Source organism: Mustela putorius, unplaced genomic scaffold, assembly GCF_011764305.1.
Source record: "Mustela putorius furo isolate JIRA1106 unplaced genomic scaffold, ASM1176430v1.1 tig00000660_pilon_pilon_pilon, whole genome shotgun sequence".
NCBI lineage: Eukaryota > Metazoa > Chordata > Mammalia > Carnivora > Mustelidae > Mustela > Mustela putorius.
The window spans coordinates 426,651-446,680 of NW_025421437.1; the positions used below are offsets into that span (position 1 = coordinate 426,651).

The 20,030-nt window shown below is 37.7% G+C and overlaps 1 protein-coding gene across 1 annotated transcript; it reads right to left on the reverse strand.

Annotated features, from left to right (window-relative positions):
• Positions 1–3,547: 3,547 nt before the first annotated feature.
• Positions 3,548–18,505, reverse strand: RSL24D1 (ribosomal L24 domain containing 1). Its single transcript, XM_004779233.3, has 6 exons — positions 18,340–18,505; positions 14,192–14,305; positions 11,635–11,707; positions 6,903–6,966; positions 5,126–5,211; positions 3,548–3,955 (listed from the first exon to the last, which is right to left on the reverse strand). Exons 1-6 carry the CDS (start codon positions 18,418–18,420, stop codon positions 3,882–3,884), a joined length of 492 nt encoding a protein of 163 aa, XP_004779290.1. The 5' UTR covers positions 18,421–18,505; the 3' UTR covers positions 3,548–3,881.
• Positions 18,506–20,030: the final 1,525 nt, after the last annotated feature.

Genomic DNA, 20,030 nt, shown 5'->3' on the forward strand with positions numbered 1-20,030 from the left:
TTCCCAATTCATTATCATTATTTCTATTTTTATACTTTGTGGCTCCTGAAGTATTTCTTCCTCAGCAAAGCAAAGTACAGGCAAAACTTCTTTAAGGACCTTGCCATACATACCAGCTTATGCTCAATCCTTCCTGAGATTTCTTGACGTATAAATGCACCAGCCAAACCAGGAAATGCAGGTTGATCTATCACCACTAAACAAGTAGACATAAGCAAAATCTGGTAGGCAACCTAAAGCAAACATTGTTCCTCACCAAGTCTCCAAACAATGCAGATCTGACTAATACGGTCAAAAAATGCTTCCTTTCTTAATGTAGTTCACTGCTGGTAATTTATTCTTTTTATCTTTCAAGTTACTGGTTATTTAAAAAATAAACTTCAGTAAAGCTAGTACATGGCTACACACTTACCGTTTATCTTCCATGCACCAGGGACCTAGTATGTGCCTGCGATAAGATAACCATCCCTCTACCCTTGGAGATCATGATAGTAGTGGGCTGCCTGGGTTAGCTGCAGGATGGAGATATGTATTAGTCAAGATTTTTTATCACAAACGTTGAAAAAGGAATCTACTGGCAAGCATAGGGCCGCCACAGAATGAGGCATTACAGAATGATATCCAGTAACTGGTACCATAGGGAAGGTTGTATGGTAGAAATACCGTCTTCGGTCCCCACATGACACCTTCAATTAAGATATAAAACCCGGGGAATATTTTGGAGCAGAATAGCTCAAACCCGAGGCTCAAGTAGTAGCACCAGAATGTACAGATTTTTACATTCAGAACATAAGAATACATTCTTAAGCAAAAGGTCACTTCCTTAAAAAGAAATTCATCAATAGACACAACTGATTCAAATCAACATGAGGCTAATGATATTGAATATAAAGACATGCAGGGCAAAATCTGAGTTGCCTTTTCAATTTTGTTACATATCAATAAAGGAATACGGATTTTTGGAAAATTCTTCCTATAGACTTTGAAATTGTGTTCTTTTTTGATACCAATTTTCCCCTTATCAACACTTTTAATACAGCAAGCTACAGTCTTAATTTTTACAAGGTAGTCTTCATTCAATATTAGAATTTACATTATAAATATTTGTGAAGTCTGATGTCTTTTTTCAATCTCCATTTAAAATGTAAGCTAAGGGACAAGTAAGTCCCTTTATATAAATTAGCCCTTAAAATAGTGGGTGACAATTCACTGTTCACACTACTAGCTGACAATGAAGAAATGTATTGCCTTTCCCAACCTTCGTAACAGAGAATGGGGAGTAAGATGCTCTTAATAAGTGAATTTTCTAAGTGACATTAAAAGCTAAAACTAATGTTTTAAACTCTATGCAGCCCTGTCTGCACTGTAATTAGTCCACAAATTCAATTTAGCTATATTTACCCCCAAACACTAATATCCTCCACCTTTGTCCTGAGGCAAAGCCCACTGCTATGAGTTTTGTGTGGTCACATAGCCAATCCTAAGAGCTAACATTTTAACACTTGCCACTATGGTAGTGACTTTGATAAAACTATTTTACAATATTACCTAATTGGGTCCTCATATAAAAATCCTCAGGTTAGTCATATTATCATTTCCATTTTTCCAATCAAGAAATTAAGGCACAGTCAAGTTGAGCATCACTCAAGTAACTTATAGTCCTCTCTCCCAGCCATCAGCGGGACTTGTAAAGACTGGATCTGAGACTCTGGATAAATTCTTTTTAGACACTGGCACTTGGATGAATACAAATTGCTACCTCCTCCATCTTCTATGTGATAAAGAGGCAAGTTACCTAAAACTGTTGGCATCTATAAAAATAGAGTGCTACTTCACAAGGTGTTAGGAAATAGGTCAGTCCTTACGGAACTTCTTTCTACCAGATAAACATCTTTCAAAGTTTTTTTTTTTTAAGGTTTCCTATTTTTAAGAAATGAGATTTAATAAGTTTCCTTTAAGTATACTATACACCCAACGTGGGGCTGAACTCAAGACCCTGACATCATGAGTTGCATGCTCTAGAACCAGCCAAGTGCCCCTTAATGTTTCTTTTTGCTACCCTACAGGGTTTTGTAAGGCAAGTGTGTAAGGAAATTCTTTCCAATGACTGCCAGTGTTTTATTACCCTAAAGCAATTAGAGAACATTAAAGTTCTGTGTATCAAGTGCCTGGAAAATTTTATGCTTTTCTATTACACTAACTGTCCAGCAGAGGTCTCAATCAGACAAATAGAAACAACAGTACTGTACCAGGCCCCTTCTTAGGCAACATTTTTAAGGGACAACTCAGGGAGTACCTGGGGGGCTCAGTGGGTTAAAGCCTCTGCCTTTGGCTCAGGTCATGATCCCAGGGTCCTGGGATCTCGAGCCCCGCATCAGGCTCTCTGCTCTGCGGAGAGCCTGCTTCCTCCTCTCTCTTCCTGCCTGCCTCTCTGCCTACTTGTGATCTCTGCCTACTTGTGATCTGTCAAATAAATAAATAAAATCTTTAAAAAAAAAAAAAAGGTGGGGGGACAACTCAGTGATCCAACCAAGTTTAGATAGTTGCAGGGGGTAACACTGTGGCATCTGCATCCATAGTTTATAATGATACCTGGGGTCTCAAAATACTATGAATTCCTGACAGTTAATAGAACAGTCTGGATGTTAAACTTGAGATGCCATGTCAGTTCTTCCTTTTAGCTCAATTTCCCATATTGATGGACTTAAGGCAACATTTTGCTAACTAACAAGGTAGGAAATCTAACAGGAGGTAATCTTAAATATGTCTATAGTAAAGCAAACATACATCTATGGAGTGAGAACTTCAAATAATTTAACAAGTCTTTGATTTCTTACATTATTTCCCCTATAGAACCCTATGATTATAATTTATTCTAAGTTCTTTCCTCAAAAAACAATACAACTGAGTTACTATCTTTAAAGTTGCAAATAATGTAGAAATATAAAAACATTACATATCCAGAATATATTTTTAATTAAAAATGTATCTATTTCAGTAGTATGTAGGAGTGAGGGAATTATTTTCTTCCCACTAATACTTTCTTTTTTACGTTTTTCTAAACGAAAAACTTGCAGTTATGTTGGAAAAAAAGGATCCTTATGTGCAAATAATTTGTGATGCTAAAACCCTAAATTCTATTTTCCAAGAGCAATTAGGAGCTTTATAAAAGAAAGCCACATGATATATCTTAAAAGACACTGCAATTCCTCTGCTTTTAAATCATTGCTATGCTGGAAAAATAGATTTGGTTCTATCAGTAAGCTCAGAATTAAGTATTCTCCAAAGTGGAAAGTATACGGTGTCACTTCAGGAGCACACTATTCAGCTATCACCCCCAGCATTAAGAGCTGTCTATCAAAACAGTTAAAGCAGGTCAACACAGTCCAACATAATAAAGTTTCAATATGTGAGGCCAATATGCTCTTCTAAGATGCTAAGAAACCAAAACAAATACTGAAATCAAAAGATTACTTACAGCTAATTATCATACAGGTTTAGTTCTTTGTTGTAAGCCCCCTTTCCATAATATTAATAAAGGGAATACTTTACTGCAAAGAAAATTTATTTTACATATTGCTAACCATGAATTCTGTTGTTCATTCACATAAATCTGCCTAGTACCACTATCCAAACAGCAGGACCATTTTATGTCCACATTTGTATTTACAAGGAGAATTTGCATGACTTACATAAATATAACTCTCAGTAGGTTTAACATGGAGATGCAATCTAACAGCCATAATGATAGCAATGTAGGAGAGGTGTATTTTTAATTACCTCTCATTTGAGTGACCTTATTTAAAATATAAATTGATAACTTAGAAGTTCCTGGTCTCCTAAAGAGATTTTCAAAAACACTTAAAGAAACAGTGAGATTTTTAAGAAACATCCTCCATGTCCACATCCTGTTGTAATTTCTGCACCATTTTTTCTTCCAGCTGCTTTCCTTTGCCTGTAAAAAAAAAAAAAAAAAAACCAATTCAATGTGACCTTTCCAAACTTATACCAATACTTAATAAAGGATCTTAGATGTTAAGAAATTTAAGAATAGTAACTAAACTTACACAGGTCTTACAATCTGCCATGCATAAAGTAAGTATTTCATACACCCTCCTAACAACCTGCATTTTAAATGAGGGAACAGAAACCCAGAGACAGATGAAATTGTACCAAATCACTAAGTAAGCCCATTAAGTCAAAGAGCTAGGATTGGAATCCTGGCCCTCTGGATCCAAAGTCCCTGCTTTTAACACTACTTATGTACCCTCAGAGTGTTACCTAAAAAGTTAAATAACAGTTCATTCCTGTTGTTTGGGGGTCAATTCATATTGCTTATACATGAAATAATGCTCCAGGATTTTGTCTATTTTGTTTTAATAAAATTTGGTACAAAAATTAATCTATTTAACCTATTCAACATGCAGTTTCAGAATTTGAACTTTACTAAAAAGTTTAGGCAGGGAATCATTCAGGAATCAACTCTTCAACTAAATCTCACCAAAATTTCCTCCCTTCAGGTAATCTGCATAAGTAAATTATGTAACAGATGGTATCTGGTGCCTGCTGAGTAAAAACTGGTTTTCCAGCACCTCACAAAAGAAACTATGCACACAAACGACTGCCCAGGTGGATGACCACAGGCAAGTTACATAAACACACAAAAAAGGTTTTAACACAAAACAGCAGTTCTGAAATTTGAGTATCAAAATCAGTGTCAGAACCCAGAGAGCTACAAAGGAACAGAAGCTCAGACTCAAAAGGCCTGGGCCTCCATATTTATAAATTTCCCCAATTAATTCCCATTCCAACCAAAGTTAGAAAACCACTCCTATAAAACAGTGTTCTTAATAAAAACAAATAGAAGCAAAGCCTATGAAATTGTTACTTGAATCTTTGGACTAGCTTATGAATTATGATTCTATGAAGAAAAAAAACCATATGCAATAAAATTGGAACTGGGAAATACAATGTATAAATCATATTTTTAAAAACCAAGTTGTATCATAAATCAGGTATTTACATAAAAAAAATAAAAAGCTGATACTCAATTTACATACACTACAACAATGTAGATTTTTCATCTCTCTACTGAAAGAGAACTCCTGTGTAATATAGTACTTACCTGCAAGAGGGGCCCGGATAAGATGAATGTTTTGCTTGACTTCTTTGATGTCCTGAACTTTCTGTAATTCTTTATTTTTCTTTAATCTAGGATAAAACATATCAAAGCCAAAATCTCAGTTACATTAACTTCTATAAATGATATTATTAATTTATAAAAATAAATTTTATTAGCCACACAGATAAGCAATGAGAACTCAAAATTATTTTCTAGTTTCTAATAAGCATATCAAATCAGGATTTCTACACTACCAACTTGTTCAATGATTACATCCCTAGTACTGAGTTGGGGATAAAGTGGAGATTAATATATATATATTGCTGAGTGAATGAAGAAATGTGATTGAAAGAAAGAATTAAATCTCAGACATCAATGTCTATTATACAAATAAAATGCCTAGATCTTTTCTCCTCAAACTGAGAATACACTGTTACCTCATTTTTTTTAAGTCAGTAATTAAAAGAACACAAAACACATAAAACATTCATTTTAGACAAGCTAACAGTCTTTCTCAAACATTTAGGCTCCCTTTTTGTAACAATTCATTTTTTTAAAGCCAGAAATCTGTTTGCACATGGTTTTCTATGACAGATTTAAATAGTGATGAGATAAAAAATAAGTAAATCTACTTTAAAAGAAAGACCAATTCTAGGCTGGGGCCAGGAAAGTGTAAGATGAGGGCACATCTTGTTAGCCATAAAGAAAGCACCCAAAAAAGATGAGGAATTGTCAAGATGACATGGAAGCCTGCCTGAAGGAATTCCCACTGGCCAATCTGGAGCACTTGGAACATCAAAATAAATAATGACAAATAATTATAAACCACTGAATACCATAAGAATCAATAAATACACACAGATCTATGAATAAACAATAAAGGAGTACATTTTGAACTTGTAAAAGAGAGAAGTTCTTTTACATGGGAAAGCCAACTAATAAGTGTAGAAGAAATTACTGAATTGGAAAAATCACCATTTAGCAACAATCACTATAATAACAGATTCAGACAAGGTTCCACTGGATGCTAACACCAGTAGGCACCAGTTTGAGAAATAAGGGACTCTTTGCAGAGTGTCAAAGTATTCCCCTAAGATATGTACTCATTAAAAAGGAGGGGAAAACTTTCCCTTGGAGAAAACTGGCAGATAACCCTTAAAAACTGGCAGATCAGTCACTTGGGATAACATGTGCCTCCTAATATGTAGGTCTTTCTTAGGTATCATTCCTATGATATTCTGGCCAAAAGTACCTAACCTGAATCTAATCTTGAAGCAAACATTAGACAACCACAAACAGAGGAAAAGTCTATTACAATAACTGACCTGTATTCTTCAAAAATATCAATGTCATTTAAGACAAAGATGAGAAAGTGTCCAGGTAAAAGGAGCTTGAGGAGATATTACCATTAAATGCAATGAAAGATCCAGGATTGTCTGCTGCTATAAAGAACATGACTAGAACTGCTCAAATCTAAATAATGTCTGTAGGTTATATAACAGTATTGCTGAATATTAATTTCCTGATCTTGGTAACTATACTACAGTTATAGAAGAACATGTTCTTATGTTAAGAATATATACATTGAAATATCCTCAGGAAAAGGGCATCATGTTTTCAACTTACTATAGAGACAAGGTACAGTAAAGAATATACAAAAGTTCTTTACAGTATTCTTAATTTTCTGAGGTTACATGAAAACAAAAAGTGGAAAAAAAAAATCTCTGGATTTCTAGTAGTAATTATTTTTCCAAGAGTTACCTGATACATATATTCATACCTGTTCATTATAAATTTAGCTTGGCGCTTCTGTTTGATCTCTTCAACTCTCTTCATTGCATCAACTACAAAAAAAATTTGTTAAGAGTTAGCAAATTTTTGCATATCCAAGCAAAAGCTTTAATGATCACTCCCCTTTATTCCCATTTAGAAATGTATTAAATAAAAAACTCATTGTAAAAACAATCCCTACTAAAATAGCTAAAGAAGGTAAATACTCTTGGCTGAAATAACTGTTAACTATCTTTCACAAATAAATCTCTATTTTTATTTTATAAAAGCCTTTACTGCTACTAAGTTTTCCTTTGACTTTAAACCAGCCCAATGCTTCTCACACTTTACAGAGAATGGATTAATGGCAACTAATCCCTTCTTAGTTTGTCCTCTCCATTAATAAAAGTACCATTCTGGGCATAAATACTATTTCTCTAAGTGCCTGGGAAATGATCTGCACAGGACGAACATTGACAGAATAAACCAATCATTTTAGCATGTTCCCAACCACTAAAATCCAACTGTTCTGGGAATTGTGTAGTGGAGCTGAATCCAAATATGCTCTAGAATCTATACCAGCACTAAGAGAACCCACACATATAATTTTAAGTTTTCTGGCAGCCACATCAGAAAATAAAAAAGGAACAGGTCAAAATCTAATAAAAGATTTTGTTTAACCAACATATCCAAAATACTGTCATTTCAACATAGTATAATTACTGAGGTTATTTTATGCTTGTTTTCATCTGATGTCTTCAAAAGCTATGTATTTTACATTTACAGCAAATCTGGATTTAGACTAACCACATTTTAAGTGCTCAGCAGCCCCTGTGGCTGCCATATTGGGCAAAACACTCCCAATCTAATTTCTTGAAGTCTATGGATCTGAAGAAGAGGCAGGATATTCACATAATCTTAAAATATCTCCCCCAAATATACTTATTAATTACAAAGGATAAAATACTAACTTTACAGTGAAGAAATGTACCAGAGGCCACCTTAACCAAGGATCAAAGTTAACATGGACAGAAATAGGACCCCAATGGATAACATATGCCTCCATATGGCAGGAGATAATGATAAGAACTCAGCATCACATCTATGGTATTCTTACCAAATGTACACTACCCAAATCTAACCTTGAGGCAGTATCAAACAAATGCCAATTAAGGGATTTTTTTTTTTTTAAGATTTTATTATTTATTTATCGGGGGGGAGGGAGCGGGGGGAATGAGCACAGGCAGACAGAGGCAGAGGGAGAAGCAGGCCCAATGTGGGACTCCATCCCAGGACGCTGGGATCATCACCTGAGCCGAAGGCAGCTGCTTAACCAACTGAGCCACCCAGGCGTCCCCAATGAAGGGATTTTTATACCAAATGCGTCACTCCTACTCTTCAAAACTATGAATGTCATGAGATATCAAAACTCACAAAATATTAAAAATTGGAAGAGAAAAATAACACATGTACTATTCTTACACAGGTCTGAGAGTAAATGATAATACTATATCAATGCTAATTTATTGATTTTAATGACTATGGTTCTATATGAGAATATTCTATTTTTAGGAAATATTATATTTTTATAGTTCTATTAAACCACTCAGGGATAAAAACATTATGTATTGTCAGGTGCCCATTATGTATATAATTTAAGTTCAGAAAATTACAGAAGGAAAGGGAGAGAGAGAATAGATAAATTTAGTAAAAATGTTATTTGAGGAATCTGGACAAAGGAATTCTTCATCTTTTCTGTTGTCTAAAATTAACTCAAAATAAAAACATTTAAGTGTAGGATGCCTGAGTAGCTAAGTCAGTTAAGCATCTGCCTTTGGCTCATGTCATGATCTCAGGGTTCTGAGATCAAGCCCCACAGCAGGCTCCCTCCTCAATAGGGAACCTGCTTCTCCCTCTCCCTCTGTCCCTCCTCGCCCCCCACTTGTACTCACTTGCTAATAAATAAAATCTTTAAACAAACAAAAACAAATACACATTTAATTGTAATATACTTTAAAGTGTATTACTTAATACACATTTAAGTATAATCCAGGGTCCAGCAACATTGGCATTATCTGAGAGCTTGTTAGAAATGCAGAATCTTGGGCTCCACCCAGACATGCTGTATCACAGTCTGCATTTTAACAAAATGCCCAGATGGCCCCATGGGGGCACTGGTATTAAGAGGATGCTTCTATGAATAGTCTAAGACAAAGTCAACTCTACATCTGCACATGCCAGATATACAACTAAATATACAACTAAATATGCCAGATATACAATTCTTTCTTTCTTTGCCTTTCAACAGAAATTGATTAAGGCTAAGTTCTAGTAATCAAAAGTATTTCTATACCTTACAGTTACTCAGAAGCAAAATAAAAACACAGAAGTGGCAGGTAAATACTTTCCAAACAGTAAGACACTACATTTCCAAATATTCCATAAAACTGAAAAATTTTAAATGTAAGAAGCACCTGATACTAAAAACTTGATCTGAAATACAGAGACATAAGGGATAAAATACAAACTATTCCTACTAGTATTCTTGTTTTGGAAGTTCTCCTACTATTGACATCAGCATCTTAACAAAGGCTGCTCAGTCCCTACCTTGACACAATTTAAAAATGTAAATAATGAATATAAAATTTTTGCCAACAGATTAGCTTACAGACCTATGATACTGAAATAGGGGTTGTGGGAAATCAAATCTGAGGAGGCTATCTTGAAATAGTAACAAAAAAGAAAAGGCCAAAATAAAATTCAATGGGATATAGAAATGCTTTAGGACCTTCTAAAAATGTCCTTGACAAGTTTTGCCTTTTAGAAACACTGTAAGAATTCATATCAAAAATGTGTGGTGACAGATGTTAATTAGATTTACTGTGATCATTTCACAATATATGCAAACATCAAATCATTACATTGTATACCTGAAATGAATGTTATATGTCAACTATATCTCAATTAAAATAAAAGAATCCTATTATAATCTCTTCTGAAATCCTTGAGTTTGAATCCATTATTTTTTTAGCAAATAAACCTAGTAAAATCCACTGCTCTTCAGAAATTAACTCTTCCTCTAATTACAAAACAGAAGGAATGACTTTATTTAAAAAAACAAAATGCCAAGAAGCAAAAATACTTAAGGCCATGTGGAAAAGGCAATTCCAAAACTGGACTCTGAAATCTCCACATGGTCCAGAAAGATAATAATCTTTTAGAGGGTGGCAAGTACTACCACAAAGCCCCTAATTTTTCAATTCCTCCCCCAAAGTGCTGTGACTGGGCAACTGCCTATGAACCATTCAAATCTGATAAAGTCGGGGCACCTGGGTGGCTCAGTTGGTTAACTGTATGCCTCCAGTTCAAGTCATGATCCCAGGGCTCTAAGATCAAGCCCTGCACTGGGGATGGGGGGGGGGGGGGGGTGGAAATCCCTGCTCAGCAGGGAGCCTGCTTCACCCTCTCCCACCTCCCCTCCAACACTGTGCTCTCTGGCTCTATCTCTCCATCAAATAAATAAATAAAATCTTATTAAAAAAAAAACTGGCAAAGACCACAGGACTCTGAGCCCTGGAAACCTCTAATTAACAAAACCAACTATATCACCGCTACACCCAAGACTAGAAATGGCTAAAGATTGCATAAGACAGCTGTAGGGAAAAGAAAAGTCAAAGCCAAGGGCCTCAAACATACACATAGGGGCATCTACAAGCTAGCTTAAGGAATTTGGTTTTACAACATATGGGATTTTTTTTTTTTCATTAGTCTCTGCTTCGTTTGGAAAAATGAAAAAGACTAGTTACCCTTGCTTTTAACTTCAGTAGTCTATAGCTTGATTTATACCTAAGTCATGCACTTAGAAGTCCTCTTAGGAAATATAATTACCACCTTAGTACTGTACTTTTCAATTTTACAGAAGCATTACATTTTATAAGGTATACAGAATATAATGTTTATAACCCTAAACCAAATTATTTAAACATGTAAAGTATCTTAGGTTTTGTGTATATTTTACCTATGCCACACCCCAAAAAAAGTATTCTCCACCTCTATTCTCAGATTTTTTTTTTTTTAAAGATTTTATTTATTTATTTGACGACAGAGATCACAAGTAGATAGAGAGGCAGGCAGAGAGAGAGGAGGAAACAGGCTCCCTGCTGAGCAGAGAGCCCTATGCAGGGCTCGATCCTAGGACCCTGGGATCATGACCTGAGCTGAAGGCAGAGGCTTTAACCCACTGAGCCACCTAGGCGCCCCTCTATTCTCAGATTTTTAAATCTTTTTATATCTTTGTATAGAGACTCCAAATAATATAAAATCTAACAATTACATTTTTAAAAATATTTTGTTTATTTATTTTAGAGAGGAGTGAGCAGGGGGAGGAGCAGAGGAAGAGAACCTCCAGCAGACTGCACACTAAATGCAGAGCCCAACACAGGGCTCCAAACTACGACCCTGAGATCATGACCCGAGTTGAAACCAAGAGTCAGACGCTTAAATGACTGAATCACCCAGGAGCCCTTACATTATCTTTATAATGGACACATCAGCCAATTCTGAAAAGGATTTGGGGCAGCTTATCATAAAAGATGCAAGTACAACAGAACCATTAAAATGAGGAAAAGAATAAAAGCCAACCAATGAAAAGAAAATTAATATTTAAATATTAAACATTAAATTCAAAGTACTATCCCAAAACAGTCTCTCCTCAAAATTCCTGGTAATTTTTTGTGACTTACTAGTTTTATTCCATAACTCTCGCTGGTATTTGACAGGTTCATTTCTACGTTTTTCAAATTCAAATGAATTATCCTGTAAGAAAAGGAAAAATATGGTTCTAAGAGAGATACAAAAGGAAGCATTTCTTAAAAACTTCTCTTCGTCACAAGAGTTGTGTTTCAAATCATAGACACATATTAAGATTTCCCAGGGTGACCCTAGCAAATGCCAAGTTTTCATACTACTTCTCCTTTACACACCAGATGTACAAGACAGCACTACTGAAAACATCAATCAATATACAAGTGATTTTTTTTTTTTAAAGATTTATTTATTTGACAGAGAGAAATCACAAGTAGACAGAGAGGCAGCCAGAGAGAGAGAGAGGGGGAAGCAGGCTCCCCGCTGAGCAGAGAGCCCGATGCGGGACTCGATCCCAAGACCCTGAGATCATGACCTGAGCCGAAGGCAGCGGCTTAATCCACTGAGCCACCCAGGCGCCCCTATACAAGTGATTTTTAAGAAGACAAGAGAAGGAGGGTACCAGCCCCATCCTTCAGAGGGTCATATAACAATCATGAAGATTTCAAACAAACTGAAGAGACTTCCCTAATTTCCCATTCCAAGATAAGACAGACTCACAGGCAGAAAACTTTCTGTTAGGTTGAACCATATGTGTAAAACTACACATCTTCAAATAAATGTGGTGCTGCTCTGCATGACAAAATTTTCTCCCAGAAATTTTTCAGGCCCTCTCTAAATGTAGTTTGTATTTTGACAGCTAATAAGCCCTACTTACCTCAAAACATGTGAAACTATTTTAGAGAAACACTACAAATTTCTTAGAAAAACTGCAGGTCTATTTCTTAGTTTTCAAATCTATCTGAGATAGGCAAATGGAACAGCACTAATTCTGTATTTACCTATTTCATTTACATATACACGACCTGTTCAATCACAATAACCTCAGCAAGGACCAGGCAACTAACTGGTCACTAGCAAATGACTGTGACTGGCATCCTTTCTTCTCTCATGAAGTTGTCACTTGCATTTGAAGTGCTGTTTATTCTCATCCATACCGGAAATTATTTTTGTGACAATAATTGTGAATTGGCTTTGCACCTTGTCAAAAAATATTCTTCCCATTCACTGAAAATGAAGCCAGGAAGGGTCTTCATAGCAACTGCATAGAGACTGCCCTTAGGAACCCTCACACACTGTTGGTGAGAATGCAAGTTGGTGCAGCCACTTTAGAAAACAGCATGGAGATTCTTCAAAAAGTTAAAAATAGAGCTACCCTATGATCCAGCAATTGTATTACTGGGTATTTACCCCAAAGATACAGATGTAGTGAAAAGAAGGGCCACATGCACCCAATGTTCACAGAATGTCCATAATCGCCAAACTGTGGAAGGAGTCGAGATGCCCTTCCACAGACAAATGGATAAAGAAGATGTGGTCCATATATACAATAGAATATTACTCAATCAATAGGACAAATACCCACCATTTGCATCAACATGGATGGAACAGGAGGAGATTATGCTAAGTGAGTAAGTTAAGCAGAAAAAGACAACTACACGGTTTCACTTTTATTTGGAACATAAGGAATAGTATGGAAGACATTAGGAGAAGGAAGGGAAAAATGAAGGGGGGTGGAAATCAGAGGGAGAGACAAACCATAAGACTATAGACTGCGGGAAACAAACTGAGGGTTTCAGAGGAGAGGTGGGGAGGGGAGTGGGTGAGCCCGCTAATGGGTATTAAGGAGGGCACAGACTCCATGGAGCACTGGGTGCTATACATAAACAATGAATCATGGAGCACTATATCAAAAACTAGTGATGTACTTACGGTGACTAATATAACATAATAAAAAAAGAAAGAAAGAAAGAGAAACTGCCCTTAAAGGAGTAGATAGGTGGGAAAGAGGAAGTCATGGAGGGCAGAACAGTTTAAAGATCTTCCTCCTTCAAAGGCAGCTTGCACAGCAGCTTTCACCTCCTCCTTTCATAGGGGTCAAATGTGGACAAGCTTCACCAGGCCCTTGAACCAAGCCCGTAACAACCTAATGATGGACGCTCATGCGTGAAATTCCCTCACCCATGACTTCCCATTATTTCTCCTTCAACACACACTTCCCTGCTCTCAAAGTCCTGTAAGGAAATCCGGAAACTAACAAATGACTCTACAACAAATCTCATCAGAGCCCTCAATGGTATTAAGGAAATCCTTTAATCTGTTAGCTTCCTCTTAAAATCCTCGAGTAGTAATTTCCAATTTCACCCCAATCCATTTAAATTATTTTCCCTTTTGTGTGCAGGAACTAAAAAATGGTTTTTTGAGAATAAGGAAAAATCACTTCCATAAACTGAATTAGGAATTTTTTTCCTTTACAGAATTCTGCAGATTTATGGTTTTTAGGATGTTACAACATTATTACAATCGCCAAATACAAATAAATCACTCACCAATCTTGTCATACAAAATCTTGTTATAGGTAAATTACATTTAATACCTAATAATAACCTTCCCATACCAAAGTTGGTAATTATACTGATAGCTAACTATACTCACCACTGTAAGCTCTTTACCAGCTGCTTTACGGAATGCTTTAGTCCACCTGACCTTGCGAGGATTCCGCTTCTTTTTAAAGTTTTTATGACACTTGGATTTACAGAATCTGAACACCTACAAAAAAAGTTAAAATACTGGAGTCAACATTAAGAATGTTTCTTTTTTTTTTTTTTTTTAAAGATTTATTTATTTATTTGAGAGAGAGAGACAGTGAGAGAGAGCATGAGCGAGAAGGTCAGAGGGAGAAGCAGACTCCCCATGGAGCTGGGAGCCCGATGTGGGATTCGATCCTGCGATTCCGGGATCATGACCTGAGCCGAAGGCAGTCGTCCAACCAACTGAGCCACCCAGGCATCCCAAGAATGTTTCTATCCTAGGATGTTATGCATGCCATAAAAACATAGTGCAAAGTCTGAGAAATGACAATGGTTCTAACAATTCCTTCTACTTACACCACCATTTAAAAATAGGTGAGACATATAAGATTAACTGTAAAATGAACTATTTTTTTTTACTATTATTTGACTATTAAATATCATCACAACTAATGGCTCAAGAGCTCCAAGTATATGGTTAAAAATCACCAGTCATTTTTACAGATAACAATTAAAACCTTAAAATCATCATGAATAATAACAATGGTTTCAAGTAAAGTTCTTTATTTAAATCCCTTCCTAATTAATAATAATTCTCAAATTTCACTTGCTATATACCTCAATGGGGGTGAAAACTTCACCTATTCCAAAATCTTCTTTGGTTCTTTCCATCCTTTTTGTTAACAGCACAAAGTAATTTCAAAAAAGCAACTAACATTGGGTATAGATTTTTGTTCTAAAGTATTTACTCACAGGTCTACTAGGAAAGTTCTTCAATATTGTAATTCTCTACCTGTATGCCAGAAGATATGACCCTTTATCAGTGCTAACTTACGATTTAATGATGCTTCAATGTGCCCCTGAAATGGCGTACTGGGACTCACTGGAAGTCTAAAATACATTATTTTATTACTTTTTAATGTCTTAGAACACAATGCAATTTGTACATCTAGAGGAAATCTGAAAAGAAAAAGTACTACTTTGGAGTACTAGATCTTGACAAAAAATCTTAAGTTTAATTATCCTACCTAGAAGATGTGGCCCATAAAAAAAGTCAAAATGAGGTATAAACATTTCAAATTGTGTGTACAGATCACAAACCTGTGTGTATATATCACAAGCCAAAATACTTTCCATGTTATGTACACTTTGTTCTATGGGGGAATTCAAACAGGTCCCTATATACACTAGGACACAGTCTTCTTAGAACAGTATAATACTAGTTTAATCTGACCCAGGTCAGTACCTCCTAGAGAGGACAGAAGTCAAAACATGTCTATATTGTTGAATTAGTTTCAAGGAATGGAAATATATGCATACAAGTGGATCTCCTAGAATATCCCACTATGAATTCACTATCAGTAAATTTTTTTAAGTATTTTCAGTCCAAAAGACTATTAACTTTTTAAGTAAAAGCCTCCTACATTAAATACCTTCTAGATAACTCCTAGACAAGTCCCCAATTCTGAGATATACCGAATGAGATGCCTGAACTCCTGGGTCTGCTCAATTCCAGAGCCAAGGAGAGTTACAGAGAAGTCTACTTGAACTCTATAGCTAATAGATGTTAACTTAAAAAGAACAAGGAAGTATCTGAAGAGAATGGAATCACTGGAGATGTGAAGCAAATTCAATCCACAAATAAGGTTCTACTATGTACCTGATATTATCAGGTGCTAGAGATACAAGAATAATTAAAATATGATACTCTACCGTGAGAAGTTTAGGCTAGGGTTATTAATAGTCTCAATTTACAAAGGAGACATTGAGATCAGGATAGGGCATACACAATACATACAATGATCATGTTTAAGTAACATGGAAATACAAAATAAGGGAGTGATTTAATCTATGGTGGGGTAAGTGATGGATGGATTGTGAGGCAAAACTTCATAGTCCTCTATCATCATCCTCAGTTTTCAACAAATGATCTAGTATTTCAGCTTCAAAGTTCTTCAACTCTTTCTTAAATTCCACTGATTGAACACTTATTAAGGACTCATTAAGAGCACATGTATTTTCTATGTTTGCAAAGTACATGAAAATAGGGGACATTAACACTAATTCTACCACTAAGAAGCTACCCAAGAAGCCTAAGAGGGGCAGTTTCTATGAGAAACTGTCTCAAAAGCTAAGAGAAAAAAGGCAGAAAAAAGAGTGGCTACAAAAATGACCAGTGCCTACTCTGGAACCAGAGTGGGATGGCAGAAAGAAAACGAAGACCACTATACTCTGCACAGGCAGATCGATGACCTCCTAACTAAATGAAAGGCGCAAAGATGATTCACACGTCTAGCAAAACTGTCTAGACATAGGACAGTGGTATTAATTCAGGAAACAAAAAAGACCTGAGGTAATTAGGAATTCTTTCAATAGGCTCACTGCTGGTTACAGACAGAATCTCTGCATCGAGTGGAAAATTCAGACTAGAGCTAAAAAAAATACAGATTTGAGAATCATTAACACAGAAAAAATTAAAGAAAGAAAGAAGAGAAATATCTTCCTTAGTGCTTCAGGACCTCTGCTTCTTATATCGCCAGCTAACTCTGTTTGGGATCCACAGGTCTTCCCTAGAGTAAGATGGCTCCCAGCCAATTCTAACCCGTCCCTACTAGCAATACACACTTCCTCATCAATATGAATTTCCACTGTGTCTGCCAGATCAACACCAACTCTAGATAGCTCCCATGATCTGTTGTTTTAATTCCTATATCCACCTGAGAAGCAGTGCTGGACAAAAATCATAAAATTATGATGACCAGATCATCTACAAAGCCTCCGTGCCCACTGTGAATTAAATGCCAACCTAGCAACTACTTAGTTCGTTTCTATAAACTTTTTATCATGCTCCTGACAACAGATATTCAAAAGTCTTCTGCAAGTTCTTTCAAGTTCCCAAACCTAGCTTTGGTCCCACACTTTCTGCAGGAGCCCCTTGCTCCTAATTAGTGACGTTATCTTCCAGCTGTAAGAGATATACGGTGATGACATAGGATCTGTATTTCCTTAGCATATCAAAGTCACCTGTCTGGAATCCTAGATCCTCTTCTCCTCCCCACAAAGACACCAATTTAACAGACCTAGTGGAAATGAAGAATCTTTTTTTTTTTTTTTCCCCCACAAGTGCCCAGTGATTCAGAAGCAAATAGGAGAGGTCGAATTCTGAGAAACAATGTATTAAATAAGCATAGAATGAGATTCATTCTGCTATAAGACAAATTCGTGTATCATTCACAAAGTCTTTCACAACCAGGCCTCGTAATTACGTTTATATTTTATGTTTATATACGTACCTTTATACCGTTATATTTTATGTTTATGTACGTACCTTTTCGTATACAGACTTATACGGGTATTTATAGCCCTACCCCACGCCTCTATCACGATATACAATCCATCCACTCACTTCCCTAGAGACTGCTTCGCAGCGCCTCTACTCAACCGTCCACTTTACTTCCACTTAGAATGCTCTCCTCACTTTTTTACGCCAACATTCAAGACCCAGGATAAATGCCATCTCCTTTCTGAGCCTCTTCACATACGGCCCTCCCCAGGTCACCTGCGCCTTCGCAATACAGAACTACTACCATGCTACAGGTAACAGTCCCATCAACTTCGACACGTCACGGACATTCTCAGGTTTTATTCGTCTCTGTGGACACAGGCCTTCGTAATGAGGCTTGACTGGACATACATTCAACAAAGTCGGCTGAATTCAAGAACTTCACTCACTCTCACTCTCAAGAGAGACCAAACAGCCCAAACACACCCCCGCACTCCCTTCGGCGCCGGCTCAAAGAACTGGGGAACCTCGCCGCCGCCAGCCTTGTCCAAAGCTGGGCTGCTGAAAGGGCTCGGTTCGGGACACCCACAAGGAGAAATGCCCTCAGGTCAAGGGCGAGGCCAGAGCTCCTTGTAAAATCACCCTCTTGGGAGGGCAGCGCAGATAACCCGAACCAAACGCTCCGGGAGCAGGAGGACCCGGCGCCGAGCCCGCCCCGCCTCACGCTCGCGGGAGCGTCGCACAGCGGGCGCTCGTCCCGGGCGTCTCACCTTGCAATCGTTGCGGACAAACATCATGCCGTGGCCGGGGTAAATAGGGCCCGAACAGAAATAACACTTCTCAATCCGCATGTTGAAACCGCGTGAGGGCCCACCGCCCAGACGCCGATCTTTAAGTGGAAGTGACGCAGCTGGGTCACAGGAAGTGATTCTCTTCAATACCCGACCCGGAAAAAGCGAGCGTCCTTCTTCCCTGAGGGCCCTGGGATGCTGTCCGAATGTGACGGCGCCACCCAGCGGCCGGGCAAGCAACAGCGCTGCCGTTTGGCGCAGGCGCAGAGCTGCAAAATTGGCCTCATGACCCTCGCTTTTCGGGAGTGGAACGTGCTGCTCTTCTTTCTGAGCTGGCTTCCACGGCGCCTAGTACCCAAAACGTCATACCCTATAACATCAGCATTTACTCATATCTTATATGGTTTGTGCTTTATCCCCGGCTGACTCCACCCACTGGGACGCCTCTAAGAACTCCTTTCTCCGCTGCCTGCCCTTTTACCCGCCCGTGATTGACGTCCCCAGCGCAGCGGGGTCGCCAGCCGCACTGAGAACCTACTTCGGGCGTTAGGACCTACGCATAGGGTTCCCTGAGGCTCAGAGAACAGTTGTTGAAAGACTCGTAGTAATTTTTTTTACCTTTTCTCCCCCTTTTAATTAATATACATGTGGTAAAAGACATTTTTGTAGGAAACTAAGTTTCGTTCCCTCGTCAGACCTCGAGATCTCATTCCCGGTGGCAATCGGTCCCTTTTATTACCTGTCAAAAATTTTTTGTGAGTAGACAAACATGTTTATGTCAGTCTGCCTGTGCCTCCCTATCTATCTATCTATCTATCTATTTATTTATTTATTTATTTGACAAACAGAGACCACAAGTAGGCAGAGAGGCAGGCAGAGAGAGAGGAGGAGGCAGGCTCCCTGCTAGAGCAGAGAGCCCGATGTGGGGCTGGATCCCAGGACCCTGAGATCTTGACCTGAGCTGAGGATAGAGGCTGTAACCCACTGAGCCACCCAGGTTCTTTTTAACACTAATGAGCATCCTATTAACCCTTTTCTGCATTTCACTGTGATCTGTCCCCTGTTATTGGAATATGGGCTCCAAGAGGATAGGGTTTTTGTCTTTTTGTCCAGAGCTACAGCTCCAATATCTAGAATAGTTCCTGGCACATAAATATATATTTTATTATTAATGAATATTTAACATTTTTTAAGATGTATTTATTTGAGAGAGTGCGTGCACCTGTGAGCAGGTGAGGAGTCTGGGGAGTCCTCCAGCAGACACCTGCTGGGTGTGGAGCCCCTCACCAGGCTCAATCCCAACACCCTAAGATCAGGACCTGAGCCAAAATCAAGAGTGGGTGGCTTAACCGAATGAGCCACACAAGGGCCTCTAACATTCTTTTTCATAGTTTGTATGTATAAGCGATTGTATGAAGGTGTCTTTTTTTTTAAGATTTTATTTATCTATTTGACAGAGATCATATGCAGAGAGGCAGGCAGAGAGAGAGGAAGGGAAGCAGGCTCCCGCTGAGCAGAGAGCCCTATGCTGGGCTCAATCCCAAAACCCTGGGATCAGGACTTGAGCCAAAGGCAAAGGCTTTAACCGACTGAGCCACCCAGGCACCCCTGAAGGTGTCATTTTAATTGGCCGCCTATGGATGGACATTGTTTCCTATTTTTCTGGTATA

Excerpts from the sequence above, each read along its gene's own strand:
- RSL24D1 (XM_004779233.3), bottom strand. The coding sequence starts at position 18,420 with ATGCGGATTGAGAAGTGTTATTTCTGTTCGGGCCCTATTTACCCCGGC. Across the intron at positions 11,708-14,191 it reads CTGGTAAAGAGCTTACAGTG|GATAATTCATTTGAATTTGA; the intron begins GTGAGTATAGTT and ends CTTTTCTTACAG. Across the intron at positions 3,956-5,125 it reads TATCCGGGCCCCTCTTGCAG|GCAAAGGAAAGCAGCTGGAA; the intron begins GTAAGTACTATA and ends TTTTTTTTACAG.